General features: G+C 43.7%; 1 protein-coding gene across 1 annotated transcript in view; it reads left to right on the top strand.

Moving 5' to 3' along the window:
- Nucleotides 1-24,500, top strand: part of FER1L6 (fer-1 like family member 6) — a 114,515-nt gene that overhangs the window by 1,381 nt on the left and 88,634 nt on the right. The window contains exons 2-11 of the mRNA XM_028105671.2: nt 2,680-2,800; nt 5,774-5,828; nt 5,925-6,056; nt 8,871-8,933; nt 12,676-12,754; nt 14,016-14,172; nt 14,852-15,038; nt 16,720-16,912; nt 18,433-18,785; nt 24,180-24,288. Of these exons, the coding sequence (XP_027961472.2) occupies nt 2,680-2,800; nt 5,774-5,828; nt 5,925-6,056; nt 8,871-8,933; nt 12,676-12,754; nt 14,016-14,172; nt 14,852-15,038; nt 16,720-16,912; nt 18,433-18,785; nt 24,180-24,288 (1,449 nt within the window). The remainder of the gene's footprint in view (nt 1-2,679; nt 2,801-5,773; nt 5,829-5,924; nt 6,057-8,870; nt 8,934-12,675; nt 12,755-14,015; nt 14,173-14,851; nt 15,039-16,719; nt 16,913-18,432; nt 18,786-24,179; nt 24,289-24,500) is intronic.

Below are 24,500 nucleotides of genomic sequence, written 5' to 3'. Positions count from 1 at the left end.
ACTTTTAGGTCTTATCTGGTGTCCTTGAAATTAGGACCCTGCAGTAGGTCCCGGGGCACAAGGTTGAATGAGACTGTCCCTTACTTTCAGGACCTTATGAAAAATAATATTTAGGACACATTTAGTAAGTCCCTGCTGCTCTTTAGTTGACATGCATCATTCATGACTCTGAAATGTAGGTTCCTTTGCTCCTGTACAAGAGAGGTGCGGAGAGGTTGAGGGCTCGCCCAAAGCTGCATGGCTAAGAAGTAGAGAAGCTAGCTTCTGAGCAGAGGTCAAGCTCATACAAGAGCCTGGGTTTTCCTACTCCATGGGTCAGCCTCCAGGTAGGAGCCTCTACTGACTGCACCCGGAAGGAAAGAACAGGCTGGTGGAGATTTAGGGCAGTCAACCTGAGGCCTTTCAGAGAAGCTGACTCCCCAGGCTCATTCTAATTAGAGTCTTTAGCACACAAAGCAAACAGGGCAGAGTGGAATCAGGCCCCTCCTAGAAAGTAAATAGCATTTATGCTGATGGCCAGGGGCTTGCCCCATAGGAGACTGACAAAACAAAGTCCATAGTACACTCTCTCCTTTTTGGCCTGGCCTGGGAAGTTAGGGCTTTACTGGATGAAGTATTTGGAGATGCTCAAAGTCAGTGACTCTCATATCTGTGTATTTGGGGCATAGGGGCTATGTCTTAATTTAAGTTCCAATGATCCTAACTCATCCGTTAGTTAGTTACCCGAAGTTATTGAGTCCCTCCCATGATCAGCCATTCATTCATTTCCTCAACAAATGCTAATGGCCTGTAAGCTGAATGCTGGGTTCTGCACTAGATTCTGGTATAGAACAGTGCCCTCGGGTAGTTTAGAGGGAGGAGAACCCTGTGTAGGACTCTTCTGTTTGCCTTTCCCAAATCAATTCTCCACCCTTTTCCACCTGTTCTCGGTCCCAGGGGGCTGACCTGTATTGATGCAGAACCCAGGTCCTTTCCCCAGTGGGGCACCCCAGCAGGAGGGATGAGGGAGGGAGGAACGTGAGCTCAGATCCAGTGATTGGATGTGTTCTTCAACTGAAGGGTTGTAAGGAGCCGACTGGACCTGACTTCCTCTCCTTCCAGATTCTGGTAACTGCTCGCTTGCCTCATTTTTGGGGCCTCCAAACAGAAACAGCTTGGCTGTTGTGAGCCCCAGATAGCTGCACAACTCTTTGTGATTTTCCTGTACCCACACCTTTGTATAAAGTCCTCAAATCATCCTGTTCTGGGTGGGGGATGGGGGAGCCTCTTTTATCTATTGAGACCTGTGTAGGTAACTGCATTACAGGTTGAGAAGAGTGCTGTAAAGAAAATAGACAATAAAAAAAAAAAAAAAATAACACCTCTGTGAGGTAGGTAACATTGGCCTTGCCTGGCTTTATAGATGAGGATGACAGGGCTGAGAGAAATGAAGTAACTTGCCCCAAAACATAAAGTTAGAAAGTGGCAGAGCTGGGATTTCCGCCCAACCTTTGGAGTCAGGGTTTTGAACTTCACCATGCAGTCTCTTAGTGTCTAAGAGAATTCCACACACCCTTGGGTTTTCGTCAAAAGTCTGTCTGAGAAGTGGTTCTTAAGCTTTGCTACGCATTAGAATCACCTGGGGGAATTAAAAAAAAAAAGGACCTCTGGGCGACATCCCAAATCAATTAAATCAGAAGCCCTCAGTGGGGGAAGAGGAGGTCTAAAGAATATGTTTACTATCTATTCACTTAAATTTTCTAGGCACTCGTGCATTCATTTCCTGTGGCTGTTGTAACCAATGACCACAGACTGGGTGGCTTAAAATAACCCACATTAATTTTCTCATAGTAACGGAGGCGGGAAATTCACAATCAGTATCACGGGGCCCAAATCACAATATTGGCAGGGCCTCACCCCCTCGGGAGTATCTGATTCCTCCCTCTTCCATCTTCCGATGGCTAGGGTGGCAGCGCCTGGCCCATCTCTGCCTTGTGATTACATTGCGTTCTTCCATTCTCCCTCTGCCTCCCTCTTGTAACGATACAAATGATTGCAACTAGGACCCACCTGTATAATCCCGGATAATCTCCCCATTGGAAAATGCTTAATTTAATCAAAGACCCCTTTTCCAAGTAACATTTACAGGTTCTGGGGACTAGGACTTGAGGCCTTCGGGAAATATAATTCAACCTAGGACACCTTTCTACTCAAAATTGGCCCTCAGCAGGAACAGACTTACATGGACCATTGCTGTTAGAAATGCAGAATCTTGGCCTTCACCTCAGACCTACTGAATCAGAATCTGCATTTCAACAGCTTCCCGGGTGATTCCTATGCACATTACCTTTTACTGAGGAGGTTCAGAGGGAATAAATGACTTGTCTGAAGGTCCACTGTGGCAAGGTCATGACTTGAAAGCATGTCTTTAAGTTCATAATCCAGTTTCCTTTCCACAATACCATGCATATACATCTACTCTTTTTTTTTGGAAACAGAAGATGAATATTTTTTTTAGAAAAGTTAAGTTATGTGCCTTTCTTTTCTGCCAATGAGATATTAAGTTTCATGCTGGCAGGTACTGTCTTATAGTCTCCTTGAACTCCTTATGATGATTGTCATAGTGCCAGACAGTTGAGGCTCAGATCACCTCTGTGTATATCATAATTGACAGTTTTCTTCCTTTGTTTGCTTCTCTAGATGGCCAGAGTGAAGCAGAGGCACCACAGGAGGGGCCTTCTCACCAGGAAGGACCAGGAGGAGATTTTATTCATGATCATGAATCTGTCGCTCCTATCCCTTCAACTCCTCCAAAGAGAAGGTACGGTGTTTGTGCAGGCAGTCAGCACACATTACTGGGCACCTCCCATGTGCAGGCACCTCTGCAGGTTCTGGGGAACAGAGAATAATACCTGATCACTGTCTGCAAGGAGCCAGATGTCTAAGACAGGAAGACAGAGGTCTGTCTCTACCTCATATCCTCTATGGCAGTGCTGGCCTCTTGATACCGGTCAGCCTTCAGCCGGCCAGGGGCCCAGCTCTACCAGCTTCTGGTCTTAAATCCCCTGAGTTAAGGTCCTGCTGTGCCTCATAATTCAGAAATGACAGGAACAACAGGAGACAGATTCAGGATCTGAGTCCCTCACCTGCTCTTTAATTCATCAAGGTGCCAGATATCTTAGCTTTGTGTTTGTCCCAAGTGTTGATACTACCCAACAAAAAGTCAGAACAAACTGTCCTTTTGCATGTGATTTGCTATTATCAGTTAGCGCTTCATGTGTAACAACCCCAAGCTCAGAGGCTTAATACGAGAATTTATTATTGCTTATGAATCTATGAGTTAGTTTGTTAGCTCTACTGGTTCCAGATAGTTATACATCCATCACTCATGTGTGTGTGGTCATTGGTAATTCTGCTGATTTTAGTTTGAGGGTTGGCTGGTGGTAGGCTGGTCTAGGATTGCTTCGCCTGGGACCACTGAGCTCTCCTCCATATGGTGTTAGATCTCTAGCAGGCTAGTCCAAGCTTATTCCAATGGTGGTGATGGCAGAGTTTCAAGAGAAGGAAGGCGGAGTCTAAGTACACAAAGTTTCTTGAGCCTAGGCTTGGAATTAGCAAAAATCATTTCTGCTGCATTCTATTGGCTAATGCAAGTCACAAGTCCAGCCCATGTCAGAATGAGAGACTACAAGTTACAAGGCAAAGAGCATAGATAACTAATACTTGGGGCTATCGATGCCTTCAGTCTACCATATTTGTTTATGTCATTTTCTTACTCATGGTAATCCCTCACACCCTCCCTTCTATTTCTGCTCAGAATTCTTACTATCAATAAAGCATATTAGTCCTTCCCTGTGTGACAGAACCTGAATTGTTGTAACTGGGCCATGGCAGGATAGCACACAGTAGATATGTGTAAGAGGTAGAGGGGGGTAGGGAAAGAGCTGGAAATGAGAGATGGTGATAGCTGAAAGGCTGACTCTTAAAAGGAGGCATGAAATTTGTCTGCATATACTCACTGCAGTATCTCCTTCTCCCTATATGGCACCATGACAATCATGGCCCCCCAAGTCCCCCGAAACAGGATTGCAATTATTTTTAAATATCCTTGAAGGGAATCCCTTGTGATTTATTTCACCAGAAGAACAATACTGAATGAGGAAGGCAGGGGAAAAAGAAGTAAGGAGGAGAAGACTTTTTCTTTTTCCCTGGTCAGTGCATTCTGCATCAATCAAAATTCTACCCACCCAACTAATGCTCAAGTGACATCTAATCTCTGCAGTAAAGTCTTTGTTGCTTACCTGGACTCTCAGGAATGTCTCTCTTCTTTGAACTTGTATCACACTTTTTTTTCTACAACACATTTTACATTTACTAGTTCTTTCTTGATATGCCTTTGTCCTCTCTCCCTGGGATACATTGCTAGCTGTGCAAGGGCCAGGTTGCTAGGTCATTCACCTGTTTATCCTCTGAGACCAGGAAAGCACTTTCACACAGTAAATGGTCAGTATGAATTTGCCATTTTATTAATGAACATATATACCTTTTGATATCTACCCTTTCCCACATGCATTATCTCCTTTAATCCTTAGAGCAACGCTATGTGGTCAGAATTATTACTTCCACTTTCAGATGAGGAAATTAAGCGTAACATCACAAAATTGGGAAAAAGAAATATTTTAATTCAGATCAGTCTGACTCCAAAGCTTTGAGATTTTTTTACTAGCTCACTCTGTTCTCTATTAGACTCAATTATAATCACCAAAATGGGATGAAGTCAAATGCAAGACGGTGTTGTCAGAAGGCAAGAGAATAAAATTCAATAGGAACTCAAGCTTATTCATTTTCCACCCATTGCTGCCTTGGTGACGACAGGGATTCTTCACCTCTTTTACTATTATCAGTTTCTAAATACCCAGGTGTTGCACATCTGTTTCCAATTACTTATGATAGTCCAGATAAATGAAATCCCCTGGAATGTGAAATCTCACTGAGATGGCATCTAGGTTGTTCCTTCCAATTTTCTCTTTTACTGATTCTTTCAAAAGCAATCACAAAACTCAGGGTTGTTATATCTACTAGAAATGGCAAAGGGGTGCCTGGGTGCCTCAGTCGGTTAAGCGACTGTCTTTGGCTCAGGTCATGATCCCAGAGTCCTGGGATCAAGTCCCACATCAGGCTCTCCGCTCATCGGGGAGTCTGCTTCTCCCTCTGACCCTCTCCCCTGTCATGCTGTTTCTCTCTCTCTCTCAAATAAATAAATAAAATCTTAAAAAAAAAAAAAAAAGAAATGGCAAAGAAGTCTTGTGGATAGGATCAGACAGGAGATAAGGGAGATCTTTATGTAGACCCAGCTCTGCCACTGACTTGCCGAGGCATCTCAGTTTCTCATTCTGTAAAATAAAAAATAAACGATACTGATAATCATACTCACAATAAGAGTTGACATTTATTCTTTTTTTGTTGTTGTTTTTTGCTTGTTTGTTTGTTTTTGACATTTATTCTTGCCAGGCACTGAGTTAAACCTTTACATGCATTATATTGTTCACTTGTAGCAATTACCTCATGTGGTAAGTGCTATTATTAGTTCCACTTTTAGGATGGAGAAACTGAGTCATAGAGAGGTTAAGTCACTTGTTTATTTACATTTATCTCCTCCAGAGATGGAGAGAGAATATGTGATATGGTATTAATAAAACTACTTCGATATACCTGGGAAAATATTATCATGGCTTATGGATCTAAAATATGTTCTTGCTTAATGAAACAAATACATTAAACTTTCTTTTAATAGATCAAAACTGTTGACTAAGATCCATGATGGGGAGATCAGGTCCCAAAACTATCAAGTAAGTGAATGACTCCTCCTGCCCAGCCTCCCCCAGTTCTTCTTGTGTGAACAAACAGCAAGGTCCAGAGTGCATACATGCTGCTTTGTGTTGTAGATTGCCATCACCATCACTGAGGCCCGCCAGCTGGTGGGTGAGAACCTTGATCCAGTTGTGATCATTGAGGTCGGGGATGAGAAGAAGCAAAGCACAGTGAAGGAAGGAACCAACAGCCCATTTTACAATGAAGTAAGTCATGGAGGTCACCAACATCTTCCCCCCCACCCAATTCTCCCTCCCCTCCCATCTGTGGTAGTGGTAGCCAACTAGGAAAGCTGTGCCCCTCCTCACTGCTTCCCACAACTCATCTAAGCCTTGGCAAACCCTCTGAGCCTCCTTACGAACAACCCCGTAGAGTTTCACAAAAAGGTGATGAAAAGGAGACGGAAGGAGTTCCTACTGATTTTAAATTCATTGCTGTGTTTTCAATATACCCATTTTCTTATTTCTCATATGCTCATCTTCATCCATTATAAGCTCTGGCTTTAAGTTCAATAAATGTATTGAGTGTTGGTGATGAAGAAGATAAACATCTTTTTCATGAAAGAAACACTAGAAATTTAATTATTAATTTTGAAATAGGCATGTTGCTTTGGAAAGTAAAGCCGACGGGTTTTTCTAAGCAGTGTAAAAATCGTGAGCATCAAAGAGAAAAACATCAGAGAGCGACAGGAAGCTTCTAAATGTTATACAAAAAATGCAGCAAACTCTTAATTATTTGCCTAATGGGAGTAGTAACTGAAAAGGGAGACCATGGAAAATGAAAACAGAAAATAACCAAATCCCATTTGAGCTGTTAACTCCTTTCCTCATTATCCATCACTCCTGCCTCTGAGCCTTTTACCATGAGGTTTTTCCTTCCCATCCTACCTTCACCTCCATAACAACTTTGGCATGGATGCGACATGAACTAATGTGTAGGAAGATGCTTTAAAACTGCAAAGCTCTACAGATTTGTGAAATGTTATGATTCGTATTTTCTTTATGCATACAAGTCCTGGGTCTAAATGACATGAAACGGGGCCTACGTGTCATCAGTAGACTTTCAAGTAGAAACATAGAAGTTGAACTGAAAACCTTTATTACAGCTTTTGACCTTAATTCTCAAGCCCAAGGGCCATCAGATGTTGAAGGAACCAGTTAATAGGGGCTGGGGAATATTTTCCAGCTAGAAAAACGTATGTGGCTCAAAGGTCTAAGGAACCTGTGTGAGGCAACTGAGTTTCAGAAAGGATGAATACCCAGCTTTTACATCCACATGGATGGGACTGGAGGAGATTCTGCTAAGTGAAATAAGTCAAGCAGAGAAAGTCAATTATCATATGGTTTCACTTATTTGTGGAACGTAAGGAATAGCAGGGAGGACATTAGGAGAAGGAAGGGAAAAATGAAGGGGGGGGAATCGGAGGGAGAGATGAACCATGAGAGACTATGGACTCCGAGAAACAAACAGGGTTTTAGAGGGGAGGGGGGAGGGGGCATTGGTTAGCCCGGTGATGGGTATTAAGGAGGGCACGTACTGCATGGAGCCCTGGGTGTTATACGAAAACGATGGATCGTGGATCGTTACATCAAAAACTAACGATGTATTGTATGGTGACTAACATAACATAATAAAATTAAAAAAAAATGAAATGTGAAACTCAGCAGAAAACAATAAACATTGGAACTAATTTATTGATCCAAGGAACTCACAGCATTTCATATATCCGAATGAGGAATTTCATGTGAGTTTTCCACATAAAAGAAATTCTGCACAACACAACTCTTTAAAAGTTTGAACATATATATGAAAAACTTCCTGAAATATCATGTGTATTTTCCCATTTTCTTAAACAGAAGACATTAAATGTAATGTGGCCTGTCATTGATATCTAGGGACTGCCATTTTGAAGGTTTCTATGATGTATAATTGCATCTTTCAATTTCCACATTTTGGTTTTTTTGTTCTGCCCTTTAAAACCAGGCTGTGAGCAGTCAGTTCTCCCTTTCCTACTGCTGTCCTGTTCATCTCTAAGGTCCTTGCGTTATTCCTCCACCCTAAAGCTCAAAAACAACCCACAAAACAACTTCCTGGTCCTGCCTCCCCCACCCCTACCAGTCCCCAAAAGACACAACCTACAACAAAACACCATCCCAGTGTTCTACGTCTTAGGAGAATATTACCTCACATTTGGGAGGTACTGGGTAAAGTTCAAATGGTGAAACATCTATACTTGAACCCTTGTGTGATAACTTCTGGAGAAATGAGCCATGCTCCCAGGCTCAGCAATAACCAGCTGTCTGAATCCAGCCATGTCTTTTAAATCCTTTGGTCTTCAGTCTTCTTATCTGTAGAATATAGAGACTGGTCTAGAGAATTTCTTCAAAACTCTAAAATTCAATCACTTTCTTAAAATTAGAAGCCCTCGTTGTCCATAATTTCTTTTCATTCTCTTCCCGGTCAATCTTAGGAATGGCCACAAAGGTGTTTGAAATTGAAAAATTCCTGAGAAAATAAGATTTTAATCAAGCTCACCCCAAATTAAAACCACTCTCTGCTTTTCACCCATCATTATTTATAGGCCAACAAATTAAGAGAATTGACAATGTCAAGGGTTGGCAGGGGTATGGGGAAATGGCTTTTTTGTATGCTGCCAGTAAGCATGTAAAATGGCTTGGCCCCTTTGGAAAGAAATTTCATATTATCTACTAGATATTTACATGTACATAAGCCATGACCCAATAATTGCACATTTTATGTCCATTTTAGAGGAAAATTCACATATATCCTGTGCAAAGATGGAGATGACAGCATTTTTTTTTTTTGCATTTGAAAAAAAAAATTGGAAAGAATTTAGGTGACCCTGAATAGGGGATGGCCAATTGTTTTATGGTATATCCATTGCCACTGAGGACCATGCAGCTACTGGTTAAGACGGTAGAAATCTACTACTAATCCAGTAACAAAGTTCTTAAATGCAAGCCTGGAAGGATGGTCAGAATGAACTTTATGTTTTTTAGTACTTTGTCTTTGACTTCATTGGACCCCAACTGCATCTTTTTGACAAGATCATCAAAATCTCAGTGAGTATATCATTGGTGATGGACGTGGGAGGGTGATGGGAGAGATTCTAGGTATTGGGAACTCTCTAGAACAGCTCAGCCTGCTTAGGGGTAAATAGGTTTGGGAGGGTGAGTGTGGGATGGTAAGTTCAAAACCAACAGAATGGAACATGAAATAACTAATGTGGAGGAATTTGAGAAGGAAAACCTCCTCAAGGAAATCTGTGCTTCTTGGAAACAAGTTATAAGCTACTCTCAAGCTATCATGAATTGAATTGTGGAGTTTACTAATGTGGGAATTTGCAACATGTGCTTCAAATGTCATCTTGACAGATTGCCATTTTGAGTCCATTTATTTCTTTTTATGAGATGAAATGTTAGTGTTTCTCTCTTGGGGTGATATCCACACTAATCACACTGCTCCCCCCTCCTAGTTGGTAATAAATAGAGAAGTAGGAAAAGGCATCAGGAAGGAACCAAATATATCAGTAATGCTGGATCAGAGAACATGATTTGGAGCAAGTGGTTGCCGTTTGGTCTCTTCCTAGCTGCCTCCGAGTGTAGACCGTAGGACCTGTTCATGGGGGGTTGTGTCTGCTGCATAGACCCTTCCTCAGCTCCACGGGTGAATTCCTGTCTCCACAGATCATGTCTGAAGGGTAGAGACAGAGAAGCTTCTTGGTCTAGCCAGGCACCTTACCCAGGTGGCCCACCACATGGAGGACAGGAACGGGAAGGGAGAGTGCCCATGCTGAAGTACTAGCCCCAAAGAAAGAAAATGGGGGCACGACAAGATTGATACCAACCTCACATCACTCAGCAAAGGGACAGAGAGACCAGTGGGTGACAGACTGCATTTATCTCACCAGTCTGGGAAATCACTGCTTCTCCCATGAAGAGGTTAGCATGGCTATGCATGCCTGAGAGAGGCGGAGTGGGTTGTGGAAGGGTAAGCGCTCTCCTCCTAATGGTTCTGAAAGGACAGAATCCATACTTTATGTACCAATGCAAGACGTATGGAGAGTGAGGAAATGTTTTGCTCCGCAGTGACACCAACTCTAGTTAGAATTTTGAAGATGGCAAAACTTGTCTTGGAGACTTCCTTGCCTGTCCCTATCATCCACCCACCTCTGTAATTTATATTATATTATATTTATTATGTATTTTATATATGCACATAGTCATATATATATATATATATATATATATATATATATATAAAACATATTACATATAGGTCCTGCATTAAGTCTTAGGTAATAGTGGAATTATTACATTCTCTTTCTCAGGGGCACTTGAGGAATGTGACTCTTAAAGAATGAAAAGTTATCAAGAATCAAATATTCTTAAAAAAATAAGAGCCAAACATTATTTATTTATTTTAATTTTTTTAGAGAGGGAGAGCATGAGTGGGGAGGGGCAGCAGGAGAGGGAGGGAATCTTAAGTAGGCTCCACACTCAACGTGGAGTCCATCATGGGGCTCAGTCTCAGGACCCTGAGATCATGACCTGAGCTGAAATCAAGAGCTGGATGCTTGACCGAGGGAGCCACCAGGCACCCAAGCCAGATATTCTTAATTTGAATTTTAGGCATGATGACAAGTGGCACAGAATATATTTTGGGACCTGGGGCATTGCCTCAGATATTGTTACATTGCATAGCTCTGGCAACCACCTGTTTGTGAGATCGGCAGTGTAGTTGGGTCCTAAGGAACTGTCTAGATTTCAGGCAAACAATGAATAGCTAGATTTTTATACCATAGCGTAGACAAGGGTCATGACTCTCTGTGGGACCATGGATTTTTAGACCGAGGACCAAAGCTGGTATTGCCTTTCTTTCCCTAACTTGGAAGAAGAGGATACTTTGGGCTCCCCAAATGACCCTTAGGGACAGAGACCAAAGATTTTAAAGGGAAAACTCCCCTTGGAGCGGAGTATTTAATACAGGTTTTCCGGTAGTTCGTGAACTAAAAGTCAACATGTCCAAAATAAATTCAACATGGGAGAAGAAGGGGGTGGAGTGCAGTAAGCAGATACTATTGGGGTAGACAGGCTGTAGCAGACCATGGTGGTGCCAAAGACCATCTTCCTTTGACAGTGACCCCAGGCATGCAAGGCCCCCAGCACTCTGTGTGTGATACTCCCTGAAGTCCCTGTAATCTCATGCTTGCCCACACCTGGCACTCAGACTGGGTGGATGGATGATTTGAGGAGGGCTCCTGTGTTATTTAAAGACCCATGTGGGCTCTTATGTCCCATTGTGCCCACAGGGACCCAGATGCCTTTGGCCTAAGAAGAGAGCCTGAGTCAGGTTTATGTTCTTGCTGGGGCCTTTGGGAAGCCGCATTAGCAATTGCAAGCATGGAGAGGTTTGGAGTGAGCTTTATATGGGTGGCCTTAAATAACTCCTCCCCTCGAGCCAAGCTGTCCTTACTTGCCCTCAGTTCTCTTAACTCCCCTACAAAGTTTAGGCGAGGTAGTGAGGTTAGAAAGGGAGATTGGAAGGGCTGTCATTTCTTCATTTCCTAAAGTCAATTGAATTTACTTTTATTAGTTGCCTCCACCAAAAGGAGCTGTTTAGAAACCACCTAAGTCTTCCACTCATCCATCATTCGATCCGTCAATCATTCATTAATTCAGTGAATGTTTACTGAACACCTATTCTGAACAAGGCCGTGCATGTGGTGGGTGGAAGAAAGTAGGAAACTGTTTCTGATTCAAGGAACTCATAGAGTGTCATAGAAGGGAGCCCAGAGACCCTCTAGTCTAACACAGCTGGTACAGGGACCCCTGTTGCCACCTTTCTGACATGGGGTTTTGGCACACTGCTTGGTTATATTTGGAGATGGACGGGTCACTGTCTCTAGAAAAGTCTGTTCATTACTGGGAAGTTCTGTTATAAAACTTATCCTTATGGTGAGCTGAGTCTCTCTTCGATCTTGGATCCACATGGACTTGGATCCACATGGGGAACCTACTCTCTCTTGTACATGGCAGTGTTTCCAAGATTGGAAAACACTTCGGTTACCACTACCCACCTCCACACCCCCCAGTTTTCTCTTTTCTGAGTTAAAGGTTAAAGTACTCCGGCTTCTTCAGCAGTCTCTTATGCAGTGTGCCTTTTGGACCCCGTGCCAGGTCTGCTGCTTTCCTTTAGAGCTTCCTCATCCTGAAAGCACTGCATTAAAGTGTGTTGCTGTCACCAGCCAGGCAATCTGCTGCTGACTTCTGATCAGACAAAACATTGAGGATGACCACTTCCTTTGTTCTGACTATTGTACATGTCCCAAACTTCTCAAAGCGACATGTGATGAGTTCTCTGAGTAAGTTGTGAGCAGGGTGTGGTGGAAGTTTAGGAGAGAAAGGGGACTTGCAGCTGTGGGGGATCAAGGAAGACTGCTTGGAGGAGGCAACGTTTGCTCTAGGCATTGAAGGATAGATAGAGTTTCAATAGGCAGAGATGGGTGTTGAAGGGTGGGCTGTACCAGAGCTCACTTTGGTTTAAAAAGATACTTTTCAGAGAGTGAGATTTGTTAGGTGTCCTTCAATAGCTGAAAACCTGCTAGGAGGAAGAGGTCCAGGTGAGATACTTCTGGATGCCCTTTCCACTTGATGACCAAATGTCGCTGTGCTCCAGACAAGAGTGAAGGCCAGACAAGCGTCACAGTCTAGAATCCTGGCTGAGGGGTCATGAACCCATTTCACAGATTTATCCTCAAAGAGAAATCTAGTGCAGTGAAATCACTGCTCCATCTCTCCTCAGGTTTTTCACCACAAGCTGATAGGCAGCATCCTGATCGGCTCCTTCAAAGTAGACCTGGGGACTGTGTACAACCAGCCTGGTAAGGAAGCATCACTTCCCAATCTCTCCCTTACTCATCTCCAGTTTGCCACACCTGGAGGTCAACTCATTCATGTACCCATCCACTGACCCACTCATTCAATCAGATGAGCACCGATTACACAATTGGAGCAAACCTGGCTCTTTTCCTCAACGTTGACAATCTAATGACAACATTATCTTTCATATCCATACTTCTGAGCAGGTTTCTTCCCCCAACAAATTCCGTCTATAACTTGGTGCGGTGATGCTGTGTGACACGGGCAGAAACGGTGGCATAGGAGTTACACATATGGACTCTGGAGCCAGATTGCCTGGCTTCACATTCTACCCTGCTCTTTCATGGTTGTGCAACTGACTTGACTTCTCTGCACCTCAGCTTCTTCATCCGAGAAAATGAAGATAAGATAGTACCTCCTTTCCAGGGTTGTTGGAAGATTAAGTTGATATACAAAGTGCTTCATATAGAACCTAGCTCGGAGTAATGGCTGTGGCATGCCATCTAAGGGTCTGCTATGATAATTCTTATTATCTCTGATTTATAGGAAAGTGAAACTCAGAGAAGGCAGGTAGTTTGTCCAAGGTCAGGAGCTGATAAATGAGAGGGCCATCAACAAATCTAGATCTTCTCATGAAAGCTCCCTTCTCTTAAAAGCAATTCCAGCTCGCATGAGTTGGGGGCCAGGAGTGCAGTGGGTGGGGTTAACACCTTAAGGGGTGCTGCAGACTGCGGGGAACAGGAGGGCTCACAACCCACATGAAAGGAGCAGCGGCTTCTCAGCTCCCTTGCCACCTGCGAACACGTGGAACCGTACATTCTGCATTGGCAGATCTAACAATTTTTTTTTTTAGATAAGCCAGAGGTCTAGATTTTGTAAGAGCTTCTAAAGTTTGGACTGACAGTGTAGGCCAAACAAAAAGATCCATGAGCCCCATTTACAGCCTGTGAAAGAATATGTGACCTCTTTACCCCATTGATGTCCTCCTAGCCTGTCCAAGCTAAGAACCTATCTAGGTGATTCGCACTGGGTGGGAAGGCTTTCCAAATACCTGTGGCAGGTTGGAGAAGACAGAGAAGAGAGTGGGAACCAAAGGAGAGGAGGGAAGGGGGGGGAGGGAGGCAGCATGAGGCTGGGGGTACTGGGAAGAGCTGCCGCCTCCCAGGGAGCAGATCCAGGGCGGCCTGGGGTGTGGGACGGAACTGGCTGCACCTGCTGGGGCCAGCTGTGCGGGGAATCGGAGCTGTCAGGACGCTTTTACAGGTCATCAGTTCTGCGACAAGTGGGCGCTGCTCACAGACCCTGGCGACATCAGGACTGGCACGAAGGGGTACCTGAAGTGTGACATCAGTGTGACCGGGAAAGGCGACGTCTTGAAGACCAACCCCAAAACCTCTGATGCCGAGGAGCAAATAGAAAAGTGAGACAGGCCCATCCAGGGTCATGCAAGAGAAATGATATGTCCCAGGTTCCGTCTCTCTTTCCTCCCTCTCCCTCCCTTTCCTTGTGGGCACATGAGAACTGCCAAGTTCATGACTTGTCTACCTGGGATTCTGCTCTATCAGAGGCACCAAGATGTGTCTTATCAAAGGTGTCACTAGTCTTTGGGAGGTCAGCTTCTAGTTCAAGGACCGCCTGTCTCCCTACAATAACCCAAAATAGATAAGCTGTTCCTGAGTTTATCCTATTTATCTGAATTTGGCTGATTTTTCTTTGAAGGAATTATCACTTCAACCAGTGGTTTGTGAAATGGGAAGACTTAATGCGCTTCTTTTAAGATGCAGAGTGGGAGACGGTGTTTATTCTATAATTCGAGGACTTGAAGGAGTTTGCATTCACTCTATTCATACCCTTCGCTGCCAAGTACACCACAAAGAAAACTCCTTTTATCTTATTTTTTTAAATTTTATTTTATTATGTTATGTTAGTCACCGTACGGTACATTATTAAGAAAACTCATTTTAGCGATGACTCCTGATCTTTTCAGTTCTTTCTCCTATATCAGGATCCTTCTTTCTGTCCCCAAATTGCTTCTACCTTTTCTCTCTTCTTCCAAGTGAGAGAGTTTTTTTATTTTTTGCTTTTTGTTCCCCCTCAAGGAACCTTTTGATCCCTCAAGGGTTTCCATCAGAGAGACCCTGGGCCAGATTCTATGTGAGACTCTACAAAGCAGAGGGGTTGCCCAAAATGAACTCCAGCATCGTGGCGAATGTCACTAAAGCATTTGTGGGTGACAATAAGGACCTCGTGGACCCCTTTGTGGAGGTCTCCTTTGCTGGGCAGATGGTAAGGAATGTTGTCACCACCAACAGCAAACCAGGGCCAGAACTCTGCTCTTTCCCTAGGACATTACTAATCAAATGAAATCAAGTTAAAATAAACATTAGGACGTGCCTTAAGAGAGAAAGCTTTCACAAAAGGCCTTGAGTCACATGGCAGGAAAGTGGGGGTGGTGGTGACCCACTCTCTGTCCATTTGAGATCATGGAGAGGGGCTATGGAGTATTGCGATTTAGGACCCAGGCAGACAGGCCTCCTTCCTTACCTCTGGCTACTTTTCTGAGCTGTTACTCAGTCCCCAGGCTCCGTAGCCTCGCCACCTGCCTCGCAGCCTTCTCCCCAGGCTCTCCAGGTAGTCCTCGTCCTGTGTAAGCCTGGACATCTCTGTTCCCTGTTGTTCCCTGCTCAAGAGCCATTGGAAGAACCAGCACCTGGGCACATGGTCACAGCTTAACCCTGGCTGGCTGGGCTTTGAAGCTTCAGCTGACACACATGTTGTCTCTGCCCTTAACAATATATGCTACTCTAACCCCTCATCTTGGCAGGGTGAACATTGGAGTACTTTTTACTTGGATCCCTTGAGTCATATAGGACATCATCTCCATTTTATGACAAGGAAACTGAGGTCCGGAAGGGGGAAGTGATTTGCACAAGGCCTTACTTTTATAAGACACAAACTCAGGGTCTAACTATATCTGCTGCATGGAACAGATGCATGGAACAACTCGTGTTCAGAACATGCATGTTGGCCTTTTTCCAACCCCCGTGTGATTATGAGAACCTCCAGAGGGCAGGACCCATCAATTACTCCCTTTGTTCCTGATGCCGGGCATGGTGTCTGGTGCAGAGTAGGATGTTAGCATGGTATTCCTCCCTTATCTGTGGCTCTGCTTGCCATGGTTGCAGTTACTCATGGTCTTCATGGCCTGAAATTATTAAATGGGAAATTCCAGAACAAAATAATGAGTTTTAAATTGCACGCCGTCCCGAATAGCGCGATGAAATCTTGTGCTATCCTGCTCTATCCTACCCAGATGTGAATCATCCCTTTATCCAGCAAGTCGGCCCTGCCTGTGGTTAGTCACTCAGCCACCTCGGTTATCAGGTACACTGTGGCGCTATGGCAGTGCTTATGTTCAAATCACCCTTATTTTACTTAATAATGCCCCCTAGATGCAGGAGGAGTGGTCCTGGCAATTCAGATACACCAAAGAGAAGCTATAAGTGCTTCCTTTAAGTGAAAAGGTGATAGTTCTCAATAAGAAAGGGAAAGAAATTGTACGCTGAGGTTGCTAAGATCTATGATGTTTATTACAGTGTGTTGTTTCAATTGTTCTATTTTATTACTAGTTATTTTTGGTAATCTCTTACTGTGCCTTATTTGTAAATTACACTTTATCATAGGTATGTATGTATAGGAAAAAAACATAGTATATATAAGGTTCAGCATTATCTACGGGTTCAGGCGTCCACTAGCATCTTGGGATGCGTTCCCTGTTGGTAAGGGGGGGGGGCGCTGTAATGTTCCTGGGTGCAACGGATTTCCATGGGTGTTGGGTGGAAACAGGTTCGTTATTTCTGGCAACTTACTTTATATTTCCAGCTGGTTTGAAGAGTTTTCTTTAGTCAGTTCAGGGGGCCTCTTTCCTTTCTTTTGACAGCTTACATCTTGCTGGCTTTGTTTTTAGGGGCGAACCACAGTGCAGAAGAACTGTGCCAATCCTGTGTGGCACGAACAGGTGGTCTTCAAGGAAATGTTCCCTCCTTTGTGTCGGAGGGTGAAAATCCAGGTGTGGGACGAAGGCAGCGTGAATGATGTAGCGCTGGCCACCCATTTCATCGACCTAAAGAAAATCTCCAACGAACAAGATGGAGATAAAGGTAAATCTTCATCTGTCTCACTTGGGAATGGGGTCACAAAATGATTGATTTGAAGCCCTCATTTTCATAATGAGAGGATTGGAGCAGGCAGTGTGTTAGGCATTTCCATGCTCTGTGTGGTTTGTGGTTTGGGTTGATTCAGGGCAATAGGTGGAGCCTGGCCGTGGGATCCAGGAGGCTTGATCGTGGTCCCAGGTCTTCCATGAACATTGCTGTGTGTCCTTGAGGTAGTCATTCCCCCTCTCTGGGCCTTGGGTTTCTTAAATGAAAAATGAAGAGTTTAGATGAGATCAGACATTGATAGGCTATGGTCCATGGGCTACATCCAGCTGGCCAAATACGTTTATATGGTTCATAAGCTAAGAATGATTTTTACATGTTTAAAAAGTCCAGAAGATACTGTGCCCCCAGCTCACTGTTAGGAGCACATGGTCCTGAGTGTTGCAGGAAGGTGCTGTGACTGCGCACTCAGAGAGCCAGAGAGGGAATGAGGAGGCCCAGCTAATCTACCAGTCAGGGGAAAGAGCTTTTACCCTTTCTTTATTTGCAAAACCTGAATTAGCAGGTGATAACTTTCTAAATATCCCAATAAACCCTCCCTCCTTAAAATCCCAAGGCAATCTTTCTCTGCACTACAAATTGGTGTTAATTGATGAATATATTTATGTATATATATGTGTGTGTACATATAACATATATGCCAAAGGCTTTGCTTAAGCAGAGGACAAGATTTACATATTTTTATACCTCTCACAGCGTGACACCACAGAAAGACCTCGATAAACACCTACTGTTTAAGTCTTCCTATCGTGGAAGGGTTTGCCACAGGATTGCTTTACGCAGAATGCGCACCACCCTCAGAATATCTCAACTTGGTGTAAATATGTTTTACCCCAAATTTTCAGGGACATCTTGATAGTGTTCAAAGAAATGTATAAAACAGTTTTAAAAATTAGACATCAGGGGCCACAGAATCTTCTTATCCCCTTTACCACAGTATCTCTGCTCCTTAAAATTGACCCTCCTTTGGGACAGAATCTCTCTCTTTCTGCCCGACCCCTCTCCATGCCTCTTCAGCCTGTTATTTGTTCTTGCTGCATAAGGTAAATCTCCTGCTTAGCACTTATAATGTAAATATTTACTTGTTTAATGTTTGTTTCTGCTTCATTCTCCACTGGGCTCCGTGTTTAGTGTCTAGCGTGGTGCCTGGCACATGTCACGACTCAATAAACATGAGTTGAATGAATGAACAGACAAGGATGCACGTCGGCATTGGTAGTAACATTACACCTGTGAACAAATGCACATGTGCGCATGCAAGGAAGACTAGAAAGAAAGAAATACAGCAAATATATCAAAGTGGCAATGGTGGCTCTTTGGGGGATGGGACAGTCTGTAAATATTTTCTCTTGTCTTTTCTGTATATTTTACATTTTAAATGAATGTGCACAATTTTTATAAAGCAAGAAATAATCAACTTGGAAACACTACCAGGCAACTAAAGCTTGGGGCTTTTGCAGGCTTTCTACCAACCTTCGGACCTGCCTGGATTAACCTGTACGGTTCACCCAGGAACCACAGCCTGATGGACGACTACCAGGAACTGAATGAAGGTTTTGGAGAAGGCGTGTCATTCAGGGGCAGAATCTTGGTGGAAATTGCTGTGGAGATCCTCTCGGGAGGGGCACAGGAATCTAAATTTTCCAAGGCACTCAAGGAGCTCAAATTGTCTTCAAAGGACAAAGACTCCAAATCTTCCAAAGGCTCCAGTAAAGACAAGGGTGACAAAACCAATGATGGAAAATCCCAGCAGGTGTCAGACAAGACCAACTCAACAGAGGTAGAGGTGGAACCTTTCGATGTTCCCCCCGAGGTAGGTCTGAGCACTGCTTCACTGCCCCTGTTGAGGCAAGGCCAGAGTGGAGGCAGCACCTGCCACCGCAGCTCCCACAGGCTCCCAAAGGCATGCACAGGTCCCACTTCCCCTGCTAAATGTGTTTTGGCCCAGCCTTGTATTCTGGGCCGATCCGCTGCCTCTTCCTGACACACTACAGCCATCTGCTCATGGTAAATCCCTCCAGTGTTCCCCCAAAACACGGAATCCCATTAGAACCAAAGTGAAAGGGAAATAAAAGTGTTCTGGGAGAGCTGGTGAAAGCAGGTGGTGGGGGGATGGACTGAGCTCTATCTGTGGGCTAATTTTGTTTAGCTTTGTTAGCCTAGCCTATGCTATGTGGGTTGAGGGATGAAGAGGAAGAAGAGTGAGTGACACGCTAGGATGAAAGAATCTGAGAAACCTATTCCCCTGGCTAATACTGGGGGGAAATCACAATTCAAAGAAATGCCTATTACTCAACATAAAACACATTAGCATTTTTCCTAGCCCCGTTCTGTATGATGGGAAAGAGATCTGGGTCTCCAAGATGCATACAAACTGTGAATATCCCCTTAACTGTTTGTTTGTTTGTTTATTTGAGAGAGAGCGAACGAGCGAGAGAGAGCGAGAGAGAGCGAGAGAGCAAGTGAGTGTAAGTGGGGGAGGGGCAGAGAGAGAGAGGGAGAGAGAATCCCAAGCAGGTTTCATGCTCAGTGCCCGATGTGGGACTTGATCTCATGACTCTGAGATCATGACCTGAGCTGAAATCAAGAGTTAGAAGCTCAACTGACTGAGCCACCCAAACAGCCCCCATCAACTGTTTAGATTAGCAAGGCGGCTCTGTAGTTAAGCAAATGAAGGAACTTGTGTTTTGTTAGTAGCAGAGGTGAGTGGACTCCAGCTCTCAACTTGGATGATTCTGTCTCTGGGAGTGTGTCTCTCAGGTCAACCGGACAATCATTTTGGGTGGGGAAGGAAGGTGATGGCTGATCTGGGTCACCTTGGCTTTGGTAGAGCCACTTATTTTCACTGCTGGGAACTAATACATCTTAAGGCACAGTGTGGGGGAGAGGATGGAGCCCAGGGTAGGAAATCTTGAGGGTTGGTTCTAGTCATGGCTCTGATAGTAACACCTCTCCATGTTTTAGTTTACTCATTAACAAAATGAGGTAGTAATAGTCTCTTTGTCACAGGCATCTCCTGGGGGTAAATGAGGGAATGCCTGTAAAACGGTTGACAGTGTTCTTTACATGTTTACGGTAGGCTGGCAGTACATTTACTGTTGCTGTGACCAATGTTTATGATTTGTTCAGAGCTCTCCACCCTGTTTTTTGGACCTATTTTGGATATTTTGTGGACCTCCCCAGCTCTCCTCTATGGACTTGTATATTGGGAAATACTCTCTGGAAATGTGTACTGTCAGTTTCTTGTGGTTAGAGTTGACATTGCTTTGATGTGACTGTATTTATGTGTATTTTTTTCAGAATATCTGCCAACTTTGGAAATGACATTTTTTGGACTTTGCCAGAAACTGCGGGTACCTTAAGTAGCCACCTATGCTGATATCTTGACTGTATCTGATTCTGCAGCAATCTTTCCTACTGTTGAGGCTGACCATTCTTTCCTAGACAGGAATTACCCAGTAGAAAGGGCCTAATAGAAGATTTTCTTAACCCATGTCAGTATCTTCAAGGCATTTTGCTAAGGCCGTCTAAAAAAAAAATTTCTAGCAGAAAGCAAGTGTAAGCTGGGAATTTACATAGAGTGTACATTTTTACAAGGCCAGTAGCCCATCTTGGCTCTTGGATAGAAGGTGGTAGGAGAGGGGAAATTCAGGTCTCATTCAAACCCTTATTTCTCCTTCTTTCTCTCTTCGTCTTGGCTTCATGTTTGTGGTCATTTTCCTGCTGGGTTTATTAGTTATCTATTGCTATATAACTATTATCCCCAAATTTAGCAACTTAAAACAACAAACATTTATTTTTTCTGTGGATGAGGAATTTGGGAATACCTAGCTTCGTGGTTCTGGCTCAGAATTTTTCATGAGGTTTCAATCAAGATGTTGGTAGGGGCTGCAGTCATCTGACAGCTTGACTGGAACTGTGGGATCCAATTCCAAGATGGCACACTCTCATGGCTGTTGGCAGGACTTGGTTCCTCACCATATGGACCCTTCCACAGGCTTCTTAATATCTTCATGGCAGTTGGCTTCCCCACACCCCCCCCCCCCGAGTGGAGTGGGTGATCCAAGAGAGAACAAGGCAAAAATGTCAATGTCTTTTATGACCAAACCCATAGAAGTCACACACTGATATTTAGGCCACATTCTACTTGTTAGAAGTGAGTCACTAAGCGCAGTCCACTCCGAAAGGGGGGAGGAATTAGGCTTAATCTTTTGAGTGGGGGGTTTCCAAGGATTTGTGGACATATTTTCTACCTTCCCCAGAGCCTCAACAGCCTCAGAGCTCACCCTTACCAACATGGTGATATTCCTTCTTGAAGCAGTTTCTTTTTTAGCTCTCCAGGGTCCTGAGCTCCCATCTCCCTTGCTGCAGCCATGCTCTCATCGCATACCTGGGCAAATGAGATCCCATGATGTTGGCTTTTCCAGTTCACCCTCGTCACCACCGTCAAAGGTTAACTCCCTATGCCAAGCTTTCACAGAGCATAGCTAATCTAAGAGATGTGTTCATTTTCAAATTCTTTGAACATGTACTGACTAGTTTCTTTCTTTCTTTCTTTATTTTTATTTATTTATTTATTTATTTTTAAAGATTTTATTTATTTATTTGACAGAGAGAGACAGCGAGAGCAGGAACACAAGCAGGGGGAGTGGGAGAGGGAGAAGCAGGCTTCCCGCTGAGCAGGGAGCCCAATGTGGGACTCGATCCCAGGACCCCGGGATCATGACCTGAGCCGAAGGCAGACGCCTAACGACTGAGCCACCCAGGCGCCCCACTAGTTTCTTTTTTTAGACATCATCCTCAGTATGTAGGAATACAAAGAGGGTTCGACTCCATGGAAGTTATGATATAGAAGTGGAGGTAAGACATACAAAATAAATGGACAGGAAGTAGAAGGTGATACATGCAATAAGGAGCGACAGATAAAGTGTTAATATTTCCTGGAGTAAGTGAAGTATGATAATTAAAATGTTGGGCTCTCAAGTAAGAGAGCTGGATTTTAGATGTGGCAGTGGTTATTGCCCAGCCCCTGGAGAAACATTGCCTCTGAATCTTTATGCTTATTTCCAATAATAATCTCTACTTCATGGGCTCACGGTGAGGGTTTAATGAATTAATACATACAAAGTGCTAAGAATAGAGTCTGGCACGTAGTAAGTGCTCAGTAAATATTAGGCATGTTTAGTAATTTCAGACAGATTTTTTAATCTTTCACAAACTGCATTGTCTTCATCTTTAAATGGGTAGAATAAAAGCATCTTCCTCCTAGGGTGGTTATGAGAATTACCTGAGATAATGTAGGTGAAGTTCTTAATACTACATCTGACACATAATAAGAACTCAGTAAACATTGCCATCATCATTTCTCAAACTCAGGAAGTCAAAGTATGCTTCCAAAAGAATGGGCCATTTGAGTTAGACCTGAAGGATGGGCAGGATTAAGAGATGAATTCTATCTGTTGAAATACTTTGCCAAGACTACCATTCTTGTGGCATTTGTATATGTAGGCTTTATATGAGATGCTCCATGTAGATGATCTCATTATTCCCCCCTGTAGGCCCTGTGACAATGTTTATTTCACAGACAGGGAAAGTGACACCCAGGGAGTGGATATGACTTGCCTAAAGTCAACCAGCCAGGAAGTAGCAGAGCTGGGATTTGAAGACGGGCTTATCTGGTTAAGGAGTCCGTCATCCCTCTTCTAGGCTACATGGCCTATATTCCCATCAGGTCTTCAGATACCTTTTAACCTCCTCCCCGAGAGTAAACTTGGCTCCAGAAAGGCAAGATAAGTGGCTCATTTATAGCTGGTGCATACAGTGGCAGCAGGAGGGAGGGATGTGTGCTCTGTGACTAAGAACCAGCACTGGGCCCCCACCCTGTCCAACATTTTCTGGTCAATAGAAACATTTCCTGCTGATGCCAACAGCAAGGAGGCTCCTGTGTAAAGGAAAGGTCACTTTTTTGAGACCTGTTGGCTCTCAGAGGGACAGGGTTCGGGGCTCTTGATTGAATGGGGTTCTTCAGCTCTAAAGCCACAACTGTTTATTTTCCTTAGATGAACCTTATTGCTTTTTCCATGTAATGTAATCAATCCAACTGTGAAACCAGGAAACACAGACTGTATGGCAGCTCATTCAGCCTCTTTGCTCAGAAATGTGATGCTGTGTCGGTGTCTGAGCTACATCTGCTCCCTGAACCATCAACCTGTTCCACATCAATAGGAGTCATCTACAAACAGTTATGGTTACCTTGGGATGGCTCCTGTCTTGTGACCTCTCAGGGTCCTGTCTTCCACAATGTAGGATTCCTTGAGAGGGAAGCCTTGGTGGAGCCCAAGCTTCAAATCTTGGCTGACTTTAACTTGCTGTGTGACCTGGGGAAGCCCCTTAGTCTCTCTGAGCTTTAGTTTATTCAGATAGGAGGAAGCTGGAGCAGATGAACTCCAAGGCCCTTTTCAGTATAAAAGCTGACGTGATCCTGAGACCCTCCGCATGCTTATAGCTTGTCCTGGATGCACTGGATTGGCTGATGCTCATGCAAGTGCCTAGCCTTCCTGTCTCTTCTATCCAGGCTTATGTTATTTCGGGGAGTAAGGTCTGTCTTTGAACAGCACCAAAGTGTTGGGTTAGCACGTGGTAGAGCTCAAAGAGCACTGGTCTGTGGTCAGAATACTTGGGAAAGTTACTAAACTCAACCTTAAGTTTAGTTTCCTCAACTTCTTTGCCTTTAAAACGGGAATGATCCAGATTTTGACCGCTTGAGGTTGTTGAGAAACAAACGTAATGTATGTGACCTCCTATATAATCCATAAAACAATGCTCCAATGTAAGGGTTTGATTCTGTTCCTGTCTGTTCTCTAAATGGCTGCTCACCCAAAGGTGATTCCAGACCTGTGTTTTACCAATAGTACTGTAGAACGATACACATGCCAACCTTTGTCTTAAAAAAAAAAAGATTTTAATTGCAGGGCAGAAGCTCAGAAGGTTGAGATTACATTATTCTAGATAGATGGCTGAATTTGGATTTGTAATTTGTAGGTCCTGGTTCCTGCCTGCCTGATTAGCAGGGAAATGATGTGCCCTTTCAGGCTGACACTGAAATTCAAATGCCTACAAATCACTCTGGACCAGTTAACATCACTAATTCAGCTTCCTGGTAATAAAAAAAATAAAGGCAGACCTGTCTAAATTTTTTTTTCTACAGATTATACCAGAAAAATATGAGGAATTTTTACTTTTTGGAGCATTTTTTGAAGCTACCATGATTGACCGGAAGATTGGCGATAAACCCATTAGCTTTGAAGTTTCTATCGGTAAGTGCAAACAAGCACAGTGCTTGGCACATGGCACCGGCTTTATGCCTGTTTCTTGAGTGAATGAGTTAGTGTCTTACATAGAAATGATAGCATTCTGGCAGAGGTTTGCACCTCAGAAAGAAATGAATACTTCTTTGTTCACCCTAGTGTCAATATGTAAGGGATAGATTTATGTTCACACTTAAAAAAAGGATTAAGAGTGTAGTTTG

The sequence above is a fragment of the Eumetopias jubatus genome, unplaced genomic scaffold, assembly GCF_037043125.1.
Source record: "Eumetopias jubatus isolate StellerSeaLion01/CBP00866 unplaced genomic scaffold, mEumJub1_p1.0 scaffold_4, whole genome shotgun sequence".
Taxonomy (NCBI): domain Eukaryota; kingdom Metazoa; phylum Chordata; class Mammalia; order Carnivora; family Otariidae; genus Eumetopias; species Eumetopias jubatus.
Note: the sequence above shows the minus strand (reverse complement) of the source record. Positions and strands in the feature narration are given on the sequence as shown.